The sequence below is a fragment of the Ceratosolen solmsi genome, unplaced genomic scaffold (assembly GCF_000503995.2).
Source record: "Ceratosolen solmsi marchali unplaced genomic scaffold, CerSol_1.0 scaffold10, whole genome shotgun sequence".
In the NCBI taxonomy this organism is placed as follows: Eukaryota; Metazoa; Arthropoda; class Insecta; order Hymenoptera; family Agaonidae; genus Ceratosolen; species Ceratosolen solmsi.
Window position 1 is genome coordinate 14,349,346 of NW_011948412.1, and position 20,750 is coordinate 14,370,095.

At 32.4% G+C, this 20,750-nt stretch overlaps 1 protein-coding gene across 11 annotated transcripts in view; it reads left to right on the forward strand.

The window, feature by feature from the left end:
- dati (zinc finger protein datilografo) overlaps positions 1 to 17,666 on the forward strand; it is a 112,542-nt gene extending 94,876 nt beyond the window's left edge. For 6 of the 11 annotated variants that reach the window (XM_011496959.1, XM_011497009.1, XM_011496967.1 and 3 more), the window contains 8 exons: positions 9,802 to 9,961; positions 12,285 to 12,497; positions 13,693 to 13,815; positions 13,912 to 14,070; positions 14,587 to 14,787; positions 15,974 to 16,200; positions 16,535 to 16,682; positions 17,531 to 17,666. In XM_011496959.1, coding sequence (XP_011495261.1) covers positions 9,802 to 9,961; positions 12,285 to 12,497; positions 13,693 to 13,815; positions 13,912 to 14,070; positions 14,587 to 14,787; positions 15,974 to 16,200; positions 16,535 to 16,682; positions 17,531 to 17,652 — 1,353 coding nt within the window. In that variant the 3' untranslated portion in view covers positions 17,653 to 17,666. The remainder of the gene's footprint in view (positions 1 to 9,801; positions 9,962 to 12,284; positions 12,498 to 13,692; positions 13,816 to 13,911; positions 14,071 to 14,586; positions 14,788 to 15,973; positions 16,201 to 16,534; positions 16,683 to 17,530) is intronic. The other 5 variants (XM_011496992.1, XM_011497018.1, XM_011496975.1 and 2 more) reach the window with 4 other exon arrangements.
- Positions 17,667 to 20,750: the final 3,084 nt, after the last annotated feature.

Genomic DNA, 20,750 nt, shown 5'->3' on the forward strand with positions numbered 1-20,750 from the left:
TCATTTAATGCGGTAACATATAAGTATTGTATAAACAAACATAGTAATAATTTTTAATATATTTATAACTTGACATTAATATGAAATAATTGTTAATATGGTAATGAATAATTTATTGTATTTCAAGAATTATCAAAAATAAACAAAAATAATCATTTTCATATGCATATATGATGATCCGAAAGTAGACAAGCTTGTTGATGAATTTAGGGAAAAAGACAAAATTTGAATTCATAACTTTGTAAGTAAAAAAAAAAAATACATTTTAAGATAGGAAAAACTAAAAGAAAATAACCACAGATCCTGATTGTCAATTTAGAAATGAAAAAAAGTAACAACCAACGAAAAAGAAAGACAAAGAGAAAACACGCGACTAAAATGCAAAAGTTTTCATGTACATGCGAGGGAGAGAACGAGAGATAGAGAGATAGAGAGAGAGAGAGAGAGAGAGAGAGAGCGAAACAAAATCGTAAAGCAAGGTGAGTGTCAGTAACGAAAGAGAGATTCGCTGTGAGGTACGGCACATGAAAAGTCTCGGAGTACGTTAGTAAGAAAAGAAAGAGCTGCACCTATCTTTGCGCCCTGCAACGCGAGGCTAGAAAGGAGAAGAGTAGCGTCGGCGAAGGCTGTTTATTCACGACCTCCACAGCGTATAACCGAACGAATGGGAAAGGAGGGGCGGGTGAAAAAATCACGGAGAGGAAAAAAAGAGCCGAGGCAAAGCAAGTAACGAAAAATAAACGTCTTAAAAGAAATACGCTAAGAGGAGAGAGACCTTCGAACATTATCGTGTGTTAGTGGGCGTCCAACTGAAGGAAAGAGCATGCCATAAGATCCTTTTGACTTTTTTTTTACCAATCTGATGTCTTTTTCCGTCTCAGAGCCGATGCTTTCCTTCTTTCAATGCGCTTATCTATGTAAGGTTGAACAAAAGATTCTTGCATTTCGTTGATTCGAATACGCGATGCTTGAACTTCCTTTCTCGATATATCAAAATTATCTCCAATGATCTTTAAAATTTAAAAAAGGATATTTTCATTTTCAAAATTTTCTCAATTCGATAGATTTTAATTTGAATTCGAATCTTATAAAAAGAAATAATTTATTTTTAAGTTCAATTTTCTTTAATGCCATCTAATGAATCATTTGAGCAAACGAATTTGATGTATTTTAAACAGATATCAAGCTTATTACTAAAATTATTGTTCACCTTTTAAGATAATTTAAACTTTATTAACATTAAATATATACTAGGAATAAAATATCACAGGAATATTAACATTTTTATGATTATTAACTTACTATAAAATATTATTTATGCGCAATGAAGATGTATTACAAATTTATTGTAAAAGTAATAGTAAAGGATGTGAAAGTCTTATACTTATATTTTGTACATCTTTTGAGGAATTAGGACATCTTTCTGCGATATTTAATTCATTAATGAATGTATACGTAATCTTTTACAGAAAATTTATATTGAAGGATAACTACTTAAAAGAACTTTTTTGAATCTCTTTATTCTGAAAGTCGTATGGTTTTCTTATATTTTCAGTTAAATAACAATATTTATTTTTGATCGAAGTATCTAAATGCAAACTTATCATATTTATCATTAATCTAAATACTAATTGTCATTTAAATCAGCTTATTGAATATATTTATTCACAGTTACTTCTTATTTTACAAGTACTTTTGATAATAAAGTAGATATCGATAAATTTTAAGAAGCTTTTTATCATTTTTCATAAAGTACTATAATTTTACAAAAGATCCTTCACAAATTATATTATATTATATACATAATAGTAAGGATAACTTACAAGCTCGATGACTTTCTCTGACAAAACGTTAGTATTTTGAAAAGATAGAGAATATTTACTAAAAATAGTAGAGTAGAAAATCACGCAATTAATGAAAACAAAAAGTATATAAAGTTCTAATTGTAACAATCTGTTTTCTTCTGCAATGACTTTAACCGCTACATCAAAATACGAACAAGGAAAGCACTACCGAGAATTAATGGTAATGGTGAAAAAATTCTTTTAAACTAATAGAACTCGTCTCGTCTTTAATTGAACACAATAAATGACGACTCCGTAATGTTACAAAGTATTGTTAGAATAACGATTAAGAATAGAGTAAAGCATTTGCATGAAAATATTTAAAAAATTCTCTTATCGTGCTACCTTCTTGATAACTTATGCTATTTATATAAATTTAAGACAAAGTATAAATTTAAAGTAAAATTTTCTTCGTAGATTACAAGATATACAAAAATCTAAAATTAGTATATAATTATAAAGCAGTATTGTGGTATATTTATCTATGACATAATATATAGACCTTATAAGATAATTTATAATAATAATAAAAAAATATATTAGAAAAATATTAGAATATTAGAAAAATAAGATAGCATGAAAATTTAAATATCCATAATCAAATGAATATAACAATATATTTTCTAAATTAAAATCGCTATGTGCGTTTAACATGTTAAATCGTTGAGAAGCTAAATACAAAATATGCTTGGAAGAGAGAAGCAAGACACGGTGAGTTAATTATAATCGCGAAAAAATCGCTTATCGAACCATTAACTTCTTCTCGTGTCTCCTCCTTCTCTACCTCCCACTTCATCACCGATCCCCCTCCCTCCTCGTCATTACCCCCCTCTCGCTCTCTCTCTCTCTCTCTTTCTTTTATTTTGCCTCGATCTCGCGACTAGTAGTATAAACCGTTATACCCTGGTGCAAGCATATATATGTACATATATAGACGAATCCTCGAAACCGGATCGAACTATGGCGATAGAGCTCCGATGCATTTCTGCCAGCATAAGGTGCGTGCAAAAGTCTACAAGCGCTATGAGAAATCGAGATGAAAAAGACAGCGTAATTTATTGTGTAATGTTTAAAAATAAATTTATGTAGAGCTTTTTATTGCAACTGTATTTCGATTAGCGATACTATACACCGTTCGGAAAGGAATTTCCTCCCCACTCCTATTTTCTTATTTCCTTAACTTTTCATTTTCCATCACAGCTTTTCGGTCTTTAGATCTAGGTACTCACGATGGAAAAAGGATCAAAGATGGTTTTCTCTCCTTGAAGCAAAATGGCCACACGCAACGGACACACGCGTCACGCACCGCCACGCGTTTGCTCACACCCACTTCCTTTTTACGCCACTCCCTGAATCACTCCTTCCTGCACCTTTCTTTCTCCTGTTTATACTAGACGAGCTCAATTTTTGTGCCCGTACGAGCCGATTTTTCCTTTCATTTTTGTCGAATCGGTGTCGTATAACTTTTTTGCTCGTTACCGAGCTGGTCACGCGATTTTACGCAGAGACGATTAACTTTTCGGGCAATCACTGACGACGCTCGCCTTTTCCTTCTTTTTCTCCAGCGCTAGCCGCACGAGTTGTATGTATTCCTTGTTTGAAGAACTAACTTATAAAGTGAGTCTCGAAAAACCGAAAGGCCATACACTTAGTTGGCATAAGACGAATAGATGCATACCCAATGGTCGCTGTAGTTTTACGATATGTAAATTGAAGTTTTAATAAATGGACATACAAGTACTCCATTACGTGAACATAAAAGGCATATTTAATATAATGCGTAGAAATGTACAAGTATATAAATATAAATACGGTTGAATACTAATAATCGGAAAACGTAAATAATCTAGCTTACCGATGCAACTAAAAACATATAAACTTACGGGCAATGTGTGCCGAGTAATATGTTAAATCGAAGATTTACAATATTCATATAGATTTCTCGTATTTTACAAGTGACTGGTATATTTTATATCAAAATTAGTTATTTTGATTCATATTATAAATTGAAAATTCTTTCAATTCTTCGTACGAAATATTATAAATTCACAGATACGGCAACGGTGATCCAATATGCGCCACTCGACATCACTCTCTTCCTTTTTCTATATCCCTCCTCCGTATTTCTTTCTCTCTGTCTTTTTACTTCTATTTTTCTTTCTTATTGCGCTCCCTGATCTTTCTCAAGAGAGCCTTTGCTATTCTAAATCAGTCCTCGCGAGTAGCAGGAAATAAGGAATCGTAAATATAGAATCTGAGATTAGCCAACGAACTAATGCTAAAAAAAGAGCGTAAGAAAGCGAAATTTTTCATTGCTTAATTTGCACTGGGAATGTTTAGTCTCGTTGTAAGAAACATCATATAGCATGCAATTAGATTGCGAGGGATAATCTTATATTTTGATAAGGTACGGTTCTTATTTTTCTTAACGATGTTGAAATATTTTGAAAATGTATGTTTGATACGTTCTGATCAATTAAATTACACAAACTTTTTAAATATATTATAGAGATTATTCGTCATATATAAATAATCATTTATATTGAAAATAATAACTAAAATTTTCTAAATAGACGTAATTAAGCGCAAAATTTATCGTTTAATATTGGACTTGTTTGAGGAATTAATGAAATATGATATTCGGTTCAATTTTATAATTTTCATTATATTATTTTATTACACCATTTAAATATGAATAAATTTCTTTTCTATATCAATGAAATGTGTCGTTTAAGAATATTCCTTATATATTTACTATGAATTTACAGCAATTCAAATTTACTGCACTGATTAAACATAAAAAGTAAATATAGTTAAAGCTTTAAAATCCTTCTTAGAATTTTCTCTTTCAAATAATTTACGAAATTTTTCATTATAAATTCTTGTGTATGATAATGTTTGAGCAATTCAAATACGTACTTAAAAAAACGAATTGCACAAGGAAAGTCCTTTATTACTTAGACAAATTAAAATATAAGGTCGACAAACTGCGATAAACGAAGAATGCAGAAAAAAATAAAAGCTATTCCTAACTGAAAGCAATAAAGTGCTCGGCGACACTAAGGAAACACGGTTCCATCGATTTTGGCATATATGGTAAAATTCCGACAAGCGCGAAGGTGGAGGAAAGAAGGCTATAGAACAAACAAGTATACCTGGGGAATTGGAAATAGGACCCGAAGCCCTTTCTTCCATCCTATCCTTTTTCTTCTATTTCTTCCTTCATTACGCAGGTAAAGAAAACGGTGCGGCTTCCTTGGAGTCGCGCAACACACCGCACGCGGAGTCTACAAGCATACGAGATGAATTTTCTCTCTCCTCTCCTCCTCTTCTATCCCATCGTGAACGACGTCGAAGGATCTTGTGCGCCTACTCACCCACGCTCGCTCTCTCTCTCTCTCTCTCTCTTTCTCCCTTCACGGTTGCCCGCTCGCTCGGCCTATACCAAGGCGAAAAAAAGCGAGGGACTTGCTGATGGAAAGCGCAAGCGAGAGAAGAGTATACCGCGAGTCCTTAGAGAGAAAGAGAAAAAGAGAGAGAGAGAGAGAAAGAAAGAGAACAGAAAAGAGAGCGAGAGAACTAGAGAAGGACGTGCGGCAAAAAGAGTCCCTCGCGAGGATGCTGCTGTAACGTGGTGCAAAAAAGGAAGAAAGAGCGTTAGCGCGGTGCAGGAAGAAACCGGTTTTTTCCACTTGGGCCAGGTCGGGGCGTCGAACTTTTGTCTCTCTCTCTCTCTCTCTCTCTCTCTCTCTGTCGCTGGACCGCAGAGAGACTTGTAGACGAGCAAGAGAATGAGAAAAAGAGAGAGAGAAGCTCTCCGAGAATAACTTGCATGTAACTCTTCTCGCTGCTCTCTTTCTCTTTCTCTTTCTCTCTCTCTCCCTCTCTCTCTCTTGCTCGTTCTTTCTGACTTTAGTTACCCTAGGTCCGGGAAAAAAGAGAGAATAAAGAGGTGAACTCGCGAAACCGGGCGCAACCAGAGAAAAAGTGAGGCTGCCAAGCTCTAACGCAAAGCGAAAAAACGAACGAGTGGAAGCTGAAGACTGGAGAACATCAAATGATGCTGAGGGGTGGGAGCCAAATTTCGGGTCATTGCCACTGGGTCTTATTTTAGATCTCTGTTGACGCCCCTCCATACTTATTTTACGCATTTCTTAATCTGCCTTTTGTCGCTTGCGATCTTTCATTGGTAGGGCTTTTAAAAGGACGATGCGTTCACCGCTGACCTTCAATACGCTAGTATTCGGGGCATCGAAATAGAAACGTTTTGAAATTACTCTTCGGCGGGATTTTCAATATTAATTTTTATTAAATACTGCAGTATTTTTTATCAGTGGCTTAACTTCGAATTTCAAACGTAATTTAAGCAATCAGAGTAGTAGTGACTCTTGTAGTAACTCTAGTTTATAATGACCGATATTGGGAAAAAATTATTAAATTATTATTGGTTGCATTTCATATAGTTACAAATTTTCGCTTAATTTGGGAATATAATCGTCTACTTAATTTATTCACGTAGTTTTCTTTAAAAGAAAATTTCACTTTAAAAAGCCTCGGCGAAGCCCTTCTTTGTGAAGTCCGCATAAAAGGGTCATGAGTCTGAGAGAATTTTTAAAAACTTGGTTAAATCCATTCGAATCTCGATTTTTGTGGAAGAAAAAAATGTAAAACTGATCTCAATCAGCAAAGTGTCCTTCCACTTACGTATATATTGGCTCATGATTTTATAAAACTGCACGCTGCACTTTCAGCCTCTGCCGCAAGGACGTTTTTCCGCTCAGACAGATACACACGGTCTTGTCTTGTCCTTCGGCGCATCGGCAAGGCGAACATGATGAAAAAAACAAATAAGAGTGAAGGAAAGAGATAGAGAGACTGCGGGTGTCCAAAAACGCATGCGTTCACGCACATTTATGAACCAAGAACTAAAAACACGCGCGAAAATAAAAAGAACGACGTTGAGCGGGATATATTCTCTTTCTACCAAAGGCCACATCTTTTCTCAATGCCAACTCGACACGCGAAATCTCATCTCTCGTGATTCTCTAGCCATATGAATATACATATATATATATATTTTTTTTTATTAATTTTTCAATATATTGTTTTATAACGTAATAATAGTCAAAATTTTTGACATGATACACAAAAAACGGCAAAATATATCGTATAGTTGAAAAGCAATGACAAAATAAAAGTAGTAAAGGACGTTTGATTATTGTACGTACATATAATTCGTACATTCTGATTTCATTATCTAGCATTGCATTAAGCAACGTTTGACTATTTAATTCATTAAATAAGAATAAAGCCAATCATTGATTCTATGCTTTGCGCAAACCCTTAACTTCCTTGTCCTCGTTTCCTTTATGATACATAATCGCAGAGGTTATACGAAATCGATCGAAACAGATCATTGTCGTTCCTTATTATTACAAATTTATGATTTTTCTAATTTGCCAATTAATTTGTTTATACGTAAAAAATACCTGCGTATCTTGAAGAAAATCGAAAACCAATAGAATAATACAATGAGACGCGAATCGATCGATGTCGTGAGCCTAAGCTTTTATTTAACATAATTTTTGGTTTTCTGCTTCTATAAGTATTCTTAAATCATATACAGCAGAATTTTTTTTTTCCTACCATTAATTTATGATCATCTATCTCTATGAAATATTAAATTTTAATTTTATCATGTTGGTTAAATAAATTATAATCACATTAATGTAAATATAAAAAAAAGTCTTCAGTATTACTAGAGTTTTTTAATTAGAATTTAATATATAGCATCGAATTTTTTACTCAACAACTTTTAAGATAGTACAAAATTTTTAAATCATTCATCGCTTAACTAAAAGCTTATTTTTTCCAACACTTGCTACACATTAATAGAAAATTTTCATAAAATATGCCTATGAATTTATAGTAGCCCATTAAATATAATATTTCATTAATATTGTAAAATACATTAACGGCAAGCTTAAAAAATTTTTTCTCGAATTACTATGAGGTACTTATTAAGAATAGTAGGGTCTCTGTTTTAATGACTTAACGCCTCCTATTTTAAATGCTTGGCATAATAATTATTAATTATTGATCTATGTGTTTAAAATAGAAAAAATATACCTTATAATTCTATTAATATATATTTATAAATTGCATTTTTTATCTTTAAAGAACATATTTGCTTTTAACTATTATATATAAAAGTGTATATTTCAAATTTTTCTATAAAGTAAATGTGAACCATATTTGTAATTATACACGGGATCATAATTTAAATTCAAATTTATATTTAAAATTCATACATATATGATAATATACGAAAAATGAATTTTGCTATGAACTTTGATCTTGGAGAACATCTACAAACTGATATACTATTAAAGAAAGTAGCAATTTCAAACGACAAGAAGAATGCAATCCTTAACAAATAATATTATTGAATTACCGTTGCTATAAAATCTTAAGGTTTAATGAATAATTTTAATATCTGATGAATGTAATTTACTATAAGCAATTTTATCCAGCGTAGAAAAATATATTAGTCGCCCTTTAACCTTTTAAGATAATAAGAATTTAAATTTTCAATATAAAATTGTGTAATTCATGAAAGTAATATGAATTTTTCAATAAATCGAATTTTTGTAATAATTTATTGTCCAATATGGTTGAATAAAATATTATGTTTATATTTATTTATATTCAAATGTTAAGAGTATATGTCAATTTTATTTATTGTTTATGCTAAACTAAAATAACGTATCAATCTAAAAAATCACTGAAATTCTAAGTAAATTACGTTTCACGTATTTTTTATGAAATAGTTATATTAATAACAGTCATTTATATTTTTCATTTATCTTTATTTCTAAATTATCATTATGATATAATTTATAAGTAATGTATGCAAAAGAAAAATTATTATCCGTTCTAATAATGTTATTGATACAATAGTTATTATAGCACAGGTTTATTTTTGAATATTATTGTTATTTTTCTTTATTTTGTTATTGTTATTATTGCTATTGTTGTTGTTGTTGTTGTTCTTCTTCTTCTTCTTCTTCTTCTTCTTCTTATTATTATTATTATTATTATTACTATTATTATTAATGACTAAATGCCGAGAATTTTTAATAATGCATTCTAATGTTTAACATAATATTATTACTGCTAAAACTTTTGAATGATTAAATTATTAAAATAATATTGTGAATATACTAATAATTTCGGTAATATATATTATTATTGGTATTATTATTCCGTGTTATAAATTTGAAGTTAAAACTAATGTTAGAAACATTAATCTCGTGAAAAAACTTAAGTTAAATTATTTCTGAATCAATAAATATAACTTTATATATCTATATTACATAATTTGGATGCAAAAAAAAATCATTCGCCAACGTCTCATTAATTGTAATAATTGACATTACTCTCGGTCCATGGTCGACATTTTCAAAGAAAGCATTGTTCTGAGAAGTCTCTTTAAAATCGGATATAAGCATAATATATTCTCCATAACAAAAATTTCCAAGCGTTTGAATCATAAAAGGCTTAAAGGCACCCATCCAAATATCCCTTGTGCAAGGCGTAGTACCAATAATGGTGGCGTCGGCTTACAATGTGGTGGCCGTGACTGACTTTGGTATGGTGTTCTTGTTCTGTGTTCCGCCTGACTCTGCGCGTTTCACCTGGGTGCTCGCGGCAACATACGCTTGCGCTTCTTCACCTCCACACACATCAACGGTCTCATCTACGATAACTACTCTATCCTCGGGGGCTGGTTCGGTGGTGCGTTGGCGATTCTGAACCTAACTACTCGCTACAAACGTGATTACGGTGGTATGGCGTGTTGATGGCGTGGTGTGGTGTGGTGGTGATGTGATGGGTCGCAAAACTCGCAACTCCTTTCTGTCTGTCGCCTTGCGACTACCGCGAACCACCAAAAAAGGAGCTGCAACAGCGAGTTGTGTTCCAGCAACATAACTCTTTGATCGGTGGCCCCAGCGCCACCAGCTGTCCCGTATGCCACAAGCTCTACCTCGGTGGCGAGGCCCTCATGGAGCACATGAAGATTACGCACAAGGACCCAAATGCATCGGGCGTTGCCAGTAAGTATAGCAAATCAAGAGCGAGACATGGGGAGGGCCCCAATCCGGGACACCTGATTATCTCGTTTTTACATATATATTACATTATTATTTTATACATACACACGTACACACGTTCAAATACATAAATGCACACATCTACAAATACGCGAATGCACAAATGCATGGATACGTAGATACACGTATATATTCGTGCATTTTTACGATGTTGGCGTAAGCGCCCGTGTGTTTATTTATGTATGTGTATTATCATAGTGAGGCTCTGTCTTGGACGCCATTTGTACAATTAACAATAAACGAACTTTGTTACTTTTTTCATACGTATTATACGGGGGAAATTTTTCAAGTTTATTATATTGCGATTGGATCATTGAATGATATCAATGTTCACGACGGAGCATTAAATTATTAAGCGACACTTTCTTGAGTTTCATGTTATACTTTATATCGTAATACCAGTAGTTATTTTATTATATTATGTTAGAATCTGTAAGATCTAACAACGAATATATTATTTAACTCTTTAGATTTCATCATTACATTTATTCATTAGTTTTATTATAACATACGATTTTAATTATTCTCCATTTAATTAGTCTTGCCGTTTTTTTTTTGAGTCTAAAAGTATTTCACAAAAAATGATAAATTTTATGAACAACGTTTTTCATTGAAAATAAAAGTTTAAACTTTATGATTCAAAAAATTATTTTTTGTAGACGGCTTGAAAATTTTTATTAACTTAACAAAATAACATGGGCTTCATAATCATAACAAAGTAGTGATTATCACAAAATATATAAATTTAACGTAGCATAGGAAACAATGGAAAGTGACGCAATAAAAAAATAGGATAAAATTTCAAGCTCAAATGATTATCAGTAAGGTTATAACTTCTATATTATATAAGTCCCAAAATCGCTTTTGGCGCGGGCAGAAATTTAAGCATGTATTTTTTTCCTTAAAATCCCACTTTTTGTATTATGCTTAAGAACTTATCAACTAATGGATACATACTAATTTCCATGTATACGTGCTTAAAATTTTTCAAAATATAAGGTATTATTAAACAAAAGGAAAATATTTCGTCCAATTCAAAAATTCATTTGCGATATAAAAGGAATGTGTTGCTTTTTAATATATTTAAATAAATTCTACTGACGGTTAATTTATATCATACAACAGCTTTTTTTTAATTATTTTTTGTTAAGTTAATATTCATGTATTCAATTGAAAATTCGATTTCGGTTAATCAACAATTAATTGTGAAATAATCAAAAACATGAATATAAATGAAATTTGCCCTTGAAAAGGCAGGCTTACTTCTTCATCAGGTTAAACATGCAATCCATCTGTGTGTTATTTTATATTAATACATGTTTTAGTATACAAATGATAATTTTGCTTATTCAAAACGAGTCAGCAGTTGACTTGAATCTATTTAAAAAAATTAACCAAAAATATCAATTCATTATAGCGAAAGATTTTAATGTTGAATTTTCTTAATCAAAATATTTATAAGAATTATTAAACTTTTTAAAAATCAATGAAAATAAAATCAATCAAAAACAGTATAACATCTATTATTAACAATTATCAAGCTATTCCGATGATTGAGCAATCATGAATGATTTAAAGAAGATTTTCTTTAATAAGCAAAAAGGCTTATATTATATAATATATAATTAGCGAAAGCAGTAACTGTCATTTAATGGTACATATCATAGAAGATTTAGATTTAACAATATTCACCTTCTCATCATGGTATCATACAATAATATATTTTAATATTAGATGTTTAAAAATAGATAGATGTTAGTTAAGTTTCGAATGAGAAATTGACCCTATTATGTTTTAATATAAAAGTAATCGTATTAAAGAATCGTCGCATGAATTAGCAGGGTGAATGTCAGGTAGCCGAATATGATCAATCAATCAATATAATGAAGGTATTAAAATGAGCACATTCCTTGATTAAATCAAAGTATCGATTAACTGTCACAATGCACGATTTAGTATTTGGGTGACGGGTTCTTACTAAACGTAAGCACAAACAGTAAGCGCGCGCGATTCTAGCGACCATCGTTCTATTCACCCTTCCGGGTAACTGGTCAAGATCGCGTGGGCTCGCACGAGCAAAGAATAATCTCTCATGGCTTTTTATCGCGATCGAAGAGCTCTCGATCATCTGGTAAAAGTCACGAGAAAATTATCCTAGCCGTGGTAATAGTGGTGGCGGTGGTAGTTAGTCTCGACCCTCCGCTTCGGTTATGGGGCTCCGCTTTTCCTGCTTGGCATTGACCTTGACAATTGTGTCGCCCTGTTGTTCCCACCGCTGACTGCACGACCTCCGTTGCCGGGGTTTACTTAGCAAAGAGGCGCACCGCGAACCATCCCTGCCCGGTCTGTGGCAAGCACTACGTCAACGAAGGCAGTCTTAGGAAGCACCTCGCCTGCCATCCAGAGACCAGCCAGCTGAGCACCAGCTTGAGGATGTGGCCATGCTCCGTTTGTCAATCCGTCTTTACAAACGAAAGTGGTGAGTACACATTGTGATACTTCCAACCTCTGCTTATCATAATAACCTTTTATTATTTATGTTTATTTTAATTTTATTCTAAATCAATGAACTATTAAAAATTTCTATCACAACATATATAGTAATTGTCCCACGTAATTATACGTATGCAAATATCATCTAACGTACATAAATAATAACGATATTAATAATAATAATAATAATAATAATAATAATAATAATAATAATTAGAATTTTCAATTTTCAATCTTATAACATTTTTTTATTAAGCAATAGTCCGTTTCAACAATGAATTATTTTGTTGGAAATGTATTATTTCATTAAAACAATAGGAAATTATTATAAGTATATAATTAACTTTATTGAAATATAGAAAAAGTATATGTAGAGAGTTTATTTTTTGAAATTATAATTTTTAGTTTTTTAATTTATTAGAAGTATTTATTAAATAAAATCGATTATTTTTTTCATTTTTAACCGTAAAATCGTGCATTGTAATAATTCATACAATAAATTATATTGAAATTCATATAATACAATTGAAGTATCCATCCTTTGCGTTTTCATTATCGGAACATTTTATATCAATATTTTATGTTATTAAAGTATTCTAAATAATAATATATTATAATTTAACAATCCAGTAATAATAAATTAGGATGATAATAAATTTAGTTCGTTGAATGACTCTTGTGAAAAGAAATAATCATGAGACTAATATTATTTAATCAAACATTATTAAAACTTGTTTTAAACGCAATTCACATTATAAATACTATTAGTAATATAATAGCACCCAGTTATTATTGATTAGTGATTATTGTCATTATTATTATTATTATTATTATTAATATTAATATTATTATTAATATTGTTGTTGTTTTTGTTATTGATATTTTTCCTATTTTAATGTGCTGTTGTTATTGCACTCTTTTTAATGGAATGATAGATGCGTTTTAGAGTGAAAGGCATTAAGCAGACTAAATGATTATTTAATAATTTTAATAATTTTAATAAATCCAAGTCATGAAAGTAACGACCCATAGATAAAATCTATAAATTTAAAATGCCAATAAAAATACTTGTAAATTATCTTATCGCTCGGCCTAAAGAATGCACGAGAGAGTAATCATTGCGGGCAAATATACTTGGTCCAACATAATATGACAGAGGACATTTCTATTGCTTATAAAAGGTCTACTGACGCACATGGAGCACATGAGAATGGACCCGAAACACCAGTTCGCGGCACAATACGTGTTAAGCAGAGCCGCGGCCGAGAGGCGAGAGCGAGAACTTCTTGCAGGTTCTAGCCTAGGTAAGCTAAGCACATCTTAAATTGTTAATCTTACGGCGAGTCATGAGCGGGATAAATGATTATGATATGTACTTATGTGCGTGGGTCGATGGGAAGAACGTTATCTCTCGTGTTCAGGAGCCGGCCTTGGCGTTCTTGGCAGCCAAATGGGAGGACCCCAGAACCTCCAGCAACCACCAATGTGCCCTTCACCGTCGGCTCACTCGGACAGCAGCAGCGGCAATGGAAGACTTTCCTCGGCCGGTAGTGAACCTGGTACGCTTTATTATATCGCTGCTTATCTAAAATCGAATGTTTTCTCTAAACCGATTTACATTACAATTAACGTGTGAAAGCAAACATAACAATTAAGTTCGTTCCGAGCTCACTACTTCAGAAGATTTTTATGAAGTGACTGAAGTCATATATCCCCTATGCATTATAGTACAGTAAGAGATCGATGTTGATATTTATTGATCGGAAATAGAATTTTTCTTGTTGTTGAAAGTTTTTAACATTACATTAATAGTCAACTATTAATATTATTGAATGCTGATTTCATTCATTCTCTTATAAGAAGCACTGCACGCTTTTCACTAATTATTATGAGTAATTAAAGTGCGATTTATTCTTAAAATAAAATCGTAGTTTAGCATTTCAGCCTTTCAACTGCTATAATTATTAAGGCATCGTGAAATTTCTTTAGCTCTGTACATTTTAAAACTATTAGTTTATAAGTTTCCTCTTGGTGATAAACCGAGAAACTCACATAGCTTATACTGACGAGAGCAGATTTTTACGCAGGCGCCGGTTTACTAAACAACAATAACAACAATAACAACAATAACAATATGGCATCGCCAGGACCAAGTGGCAACAAGCTTAGTGAGATGCTTAGGGCTGGTAATCAGCAAACGACAGCTCAACAATACCATGACGAAATGCAATCCCAACAACAGCGGATGGCTGTTATGGCAGCCGCAGTATCAGCAGGTAATAAGACCTTTTTTTTTCATTTTAATCGTGAATAACGAAAATCTCGTTGTTTATAATTTTTAAGCTACCGTTTTTGCACTATTGTAATCTTTCTTTGAACCATCAACGGCTTAGTTATTATTCAATAAAAGTACATAAATAAAAATATTCTGATACAATTCTGGTCCGAGGCATACGTTTATATAATATATAAACACATATATTATAAATGATCTAAAGGAAAATTATAACATTACATTTCAATTTATTTCTATTTATTTTTAACATCGTTGACTTATATTTTACATAGTATTGGTCTAAAATCTAATACTGAAAAACAATTAAAACAATGAAACAAATAAGCGATTAAATGAAAAATATGTCACTGGTTATCGCGACGAAAGAAATAACGAAAGTATCAGGAATCATTTCTAACTACGTATGCGTCATGCCATTGTTAATGCGATAAGTATTTATAAAAATTGCCTTTTATCGAAACAAAGAGAAGTAAAGCTCAGGGTGTAATGATAGCGTCGTTCCAATTACAGACTCGATACCGAGATCGATGATTTATAATTGTACTTCTTCGTTTATTTATAAATATTTATCGTTATCTCTTAGTTATTCTACTCTTTTCAACATACATGATTCAAAATTCGAGCAAGTGTCTTACAAAACTGTTCGATTTTTTTTACAAAATTTTGGGCTCTAGTCCGATGCTAATTAGTATTGCTTATATAAAATAAATTTCGACACATCGACATTTAAACGAAAATATTGTTTTTTTTATAGTGTTATTATTTCATTCTCAATATTTCATACAAGATAAGATATATTTAGCTGATTAATTAAGGTAATAATTAATCTTGAGAGGGATTCCATAAAAATAGTATACAATTTAAAGTCACTCTAATTATAAACATGAAACTTAGATGAAGATGTTATTTTAAAATATAATTCGTTTTCACTTAGAAATTATATAATCGTTGCTCATTACATTCATGAAATATTTTACAGTGCAATTAAAGATAAACAAAACAAAATAAAAAAATACCGACTCTCTCTTTTTAAATAATATTTTACCTAATAACAGACACTTGATAATAAAAGCATTTCCGATAAGTAATCGACTAGCGTAATCAACTATAATAAATACTTATAAAAGCAATAAAATATTTAACAAAAGGCAACACTGAACCCGCAGGTCTGCAGAACTCCGTATCGCCAAATCTGTCGCCAGTGGACGTGGCGTCGCTCGCCGCGGCCATGAGGATGGGCAATAACGGTGACATGGGTAGCGGTAGCCAAGGCTCAACCGGGGGACCCGGACAACAACAGGGCGTCCAGTCCTCGGGCTCGGAACAGGCGCTGAGACTCCAGCAGGCGGAGGCATTACTTCGCTCGCAGGCCGAGCATGCCCTAAGGCTCGCGGTAATTGCCTCCAACCGCTTATTTACTTATCAATCAAATTAATGAGTTAATCTACCTATTAATGACATTATAATCATTACGATAACGTAGATTTGTATATTTATATTTTTTTAATTGTAAGCATCGCATATTTTCTTTTACCACATAGATGTTTTAATCTCTTATAAATATTAAGTAGTTCGAAAAAGTCAAAAAAATGTAAATTCGCGAAGGTGTTTTGGCACTCTAATGATACAAGTCGCAATTGAAAAGTGTTTGTTCTTGCAAGATAGTCTTAAGCTAACAGATATAATGAATTTATCTACACGGAAGCGTAATTCATTGGTGTTTTAAGGTATCGCAAGCGGCTGCGGCAGCGGCGAGTTCCGCGAACGACATGAGACATCATTTGGGACAGCACAATGGTGGTGGCGGGACTGGCATATCAGGACATCATACCAATCAGCAGCTATCACAACAAGATACTCTTTCTCCAGATCTGGGTAAGTATCTGTCTATATATATATATGTATATATATATATATATAAATATTGAAACACGCAGTCGTTTTGTTTTCCGGTAATTCCATTAATTTGACATTTTTATTGTACTGAAGCCGATCCCTTAATCAGAAATACTTATTCTTTTAATCTCTTTTTAAAATATTATGTCCCAATTTATTTTAATTTTATCAAATTACTTCGACAAAATATAAATAATTATATTTAAATTTAGTATACATGTACTCTAAGGGATATAAGTCAATAAATAACGATCCGAATTCAAATCAATCCATTTCTATTTTTAATAATACGATCAAGAATATTAAAAATTATTTTTATACGAAACAGATAGGATTTTCTAAAATTCTATATTTTAATTTTTTTTTACTATTATTTTTGTTCTCAAAATTATTACATGCATTGAGAAATATTTCCGAAATTAACTTTTAATATAAATAATACTTTAATAGAATATATACGTTTTTATATATAATAATTTGCTAATTAAATTAAAAGATTTTCATACTATTGTGGGAAAAGGAATTGGGAAATTCTCATTTATATAGTGTAATTTTTTCTTAAATAAAATGGGGTTGTCAATTAAAAAGCAGTAATCAATTGTGTAAATGTAGTTTGGCCCAATAAAAATAACTCAGTTAAAAGGAATTTTGTTCAAATTAATAAAATTCTTTATATTAATAAATATACTAATAAAATATTAATAAAATAAAGAAATACAATGCAAATAAAATTTACAATATACAATTTTGGTTCTAAAAATGCTTATAGTAACATAAAGATTAGAAAACTAAGAATTAACCCAATATTAATAACTTGAAATGTACAGGGGAAGCTCTTCGACTCCAAGAGCAGCGACTGGAACACGCCTTAAGGCTTCATGGTGATCCCCGAGCCCTAAGCTTCACCCTTCAACACGTTGTCAACCAACAGAATAACCAGCAGCCATGAAAATTCAGTTACTACTGAGACGAGTGGACCCCTTGGACGCAGGACAGCACAGCGTCCGCCGCCCTTAACTCGATGGACAGCCTCCAGGCACACCAACACCAGCTCCATCAACAGCAGCAGCAACAACAGCAGCCGTCACCGCTACAGCAACAGCAACAGCAGCAGCTGCAGATCCCATTAAATAATGACCAACATCAGGGAACTGTAAAGCTGTCGATTCCTCAGATTCACGACGATCAACGTGGTATCAAAAGGAAGGCTGATGAAATGAGCGGCAACGTCATCGAGAATGCGTAGGATATCCATTGTTCTGATATTCATAGGCGCAGCGTCCAAGTGAGCGGTCAATTCTTAATCACTCGTTGTCTCAGCTAGTAACTGGAAACACAACATACAATTTAGAAACCTCACAATAACCGAACCCGAGTACAACGCAAGTATTTTCACGAGAGACTAATGTAATGATACGAAAATCGGTGATGGAGGAAGAAACAGTCGGCGATCGAAATATATCGCAGACATCAACCTTTATGCGTATACGTATGATTATTGTACAGTGGATGTTAACGGTGCGAGATGTGATGTATAAATCGCGCCACATGAGATTCTATAATCCTGACGTCACGCAGGTGCTTCGGTAATTACGTGATCACTACGATAACAATAGCTTTCGGCTGGATCACCTGCGGACCTAAGTTTTAAGCGGTTCTAAGCGAACCATAGAACCTAAGTTTCATTGTCTTAATATATTGTCCGTTAGGTCAACACAACTACATTAGAAAAGCAAATCCGTTGTAGAGCGCTAAAGCGACGAAAATCAGCGCGATTCGAGATTACAACCGATTTATTTTCGCGCCGATTCCTCGCTAGCGCCCGCAAACGTGCCATAATGAATAAAATTACGAGCAAATAAAGCCATGTACTGCTACTGGATACAAGCTTTCAGCCCAAAGTACCGCGAGCGTGGATATCACGTCTTGCACTGGCACCCTTAACCCGCTCCAGGGTCGCGAAACTTCAAATCATTGATGTATTTCGTATAATGAAAAGGGATCGCAGAGCGAATGGGTCACGGGCCGCCCTATAAGCTCCGCGATAGGCTCAGCAAAACTCAAGAATTAAACTACACTTAATTGATTTTAATGAACATAAAAATATATAATTATACATTGTATAGGACTTTCTCAGAATTAAGGTTCCCCAGAATCCCCAAGAGTATCTCCAAACGTAATTTCTAAGAGTCGCAAGACAACGTATTGTTTATAAGCTTGTATAATAAAGAAAAAATAATTAGCGTGAGATCCGCGATGCGTAATGTCATCGCATCGATAAAATTGACACGGCGCGAGTAATAATTAAAGATAATAATAAAACTATGGCGTTTGATATAAGTAGTAAATGCCGAACCGTCACAGATATAGGTGTCGTGTGTGCGCGGAATGATCGACGGGTTTAAAGATAAATAAGATAAAAAATAATGACGAGACGCTTGACTGACTGACATATATATATAAATATATATATGCATATATATATATATATATATATATATATATATATATATATATGTATGTATGTGTGTGTGTGTGTGTGTGTGTTTACGTGCGCATATACACGCGCACGTCTACATGCATATGTACATACATGATAAATATACACACATTTTGAGCATAAAAATATGTCATTAGGATTGTGCAAAGCGATATAATGACGATAATGTAAATCATTAGTAATATGCATTGATTACAAAATACATGTAATACACGAGTACATAATCACACACTCCACACAAAAATGATTGGAAAAAAAACATTAAAGATGCGCGCAACAGTGCTCGTTAAAGCACTAAAACTATTAGCTCATAAGCAAACAAACAAAAAATAATTATTACAAACAAGTTATATTATATATATTATATATACATACAAAATATAGCGAGAGTAAAGAAGAAAACAAAATTAAGAAGCTCTAAGAAAGCGAAAAAATCATCGTAGCTGATGAATCGATGAAAAATGAAGAGAGATAAAAAAATCTAAATGCTAAATATTATATATATTATATATATAAATATTATAAATAATGAATATAGGGTCTATGAGACTAGTGTAGTTAGGTGAAAAGATAAAATGACGTGGAAATATAAGTATGACCGAGTAAGAATGAGAAATTCGCGAGCGTGAATGTTGATCATTGTATGAGATTTAATGAAAACAAAATTCTGGATATGAATGCAGATGCAAGTGCGAATGGAGACGCGAAGTAAACAAATTTTTTTTGCTACGGGCGTGATTGAACGTAATCTGAGGTCCTGTGATCGTTACTAAGCGAAATATTTTTTTATTTCTGATATGAAAACGCGTAATGAAATTTTGCGTCGTTTCGAACTTTTTACTTGCAATATATAGTTACGTTCTCGCAATACTATTAGGGAAACAAAGATAAAATACAAGTAAACAGGTGGGTCTTTTCGAAATATTATACAGACGAAGTTCTAAAAAAATCGAGATATCTTTGATTCTGCATAAACGGCTAATTAAAGAGAATGAAGAAATAAAAGTAATGGTATTTAAACGATGGTAAAAAGGCATAAAAATGAAGGCAAGTCCGTTATAGGTTCTAACGAAGATAAAAGTAAAAGGATTCAACGCGATTAGTTAATATCAAGCTCCTTGCAGAAAGCGCAGGTATATTCAATTAACAGCTCGTACCCTTTTACACTCGTGGTCGTTCGTGCTTTCGATGGGGATACCTTTCGACGAGTTCAGACGATAAATAGAAAATAACATCAATTAAAATAACAGATCAACAGAAAAGTTGAAAAAAAATGTTGTCGACCGAAAAGAAGTCAAATGAACGTATGATTTTGTCTCGAGCAAATAAAATTAATTAAAGTTTAGAGCTAATATTAATGTTTTTATCAAGTATAATGTAATTGAAAATAAGTTAAAAATATCTCATAAATTTTTCTACAGTAAATGAATGGAAATTACTTTCAGCAAATAAAATGTATTTATTTATGGATTCAACAGTATCGTCAAACAAACAAACGTTTATGATTTCCATTAAATTTCTGGTCGGACAAGCATTTTTTTTTACAA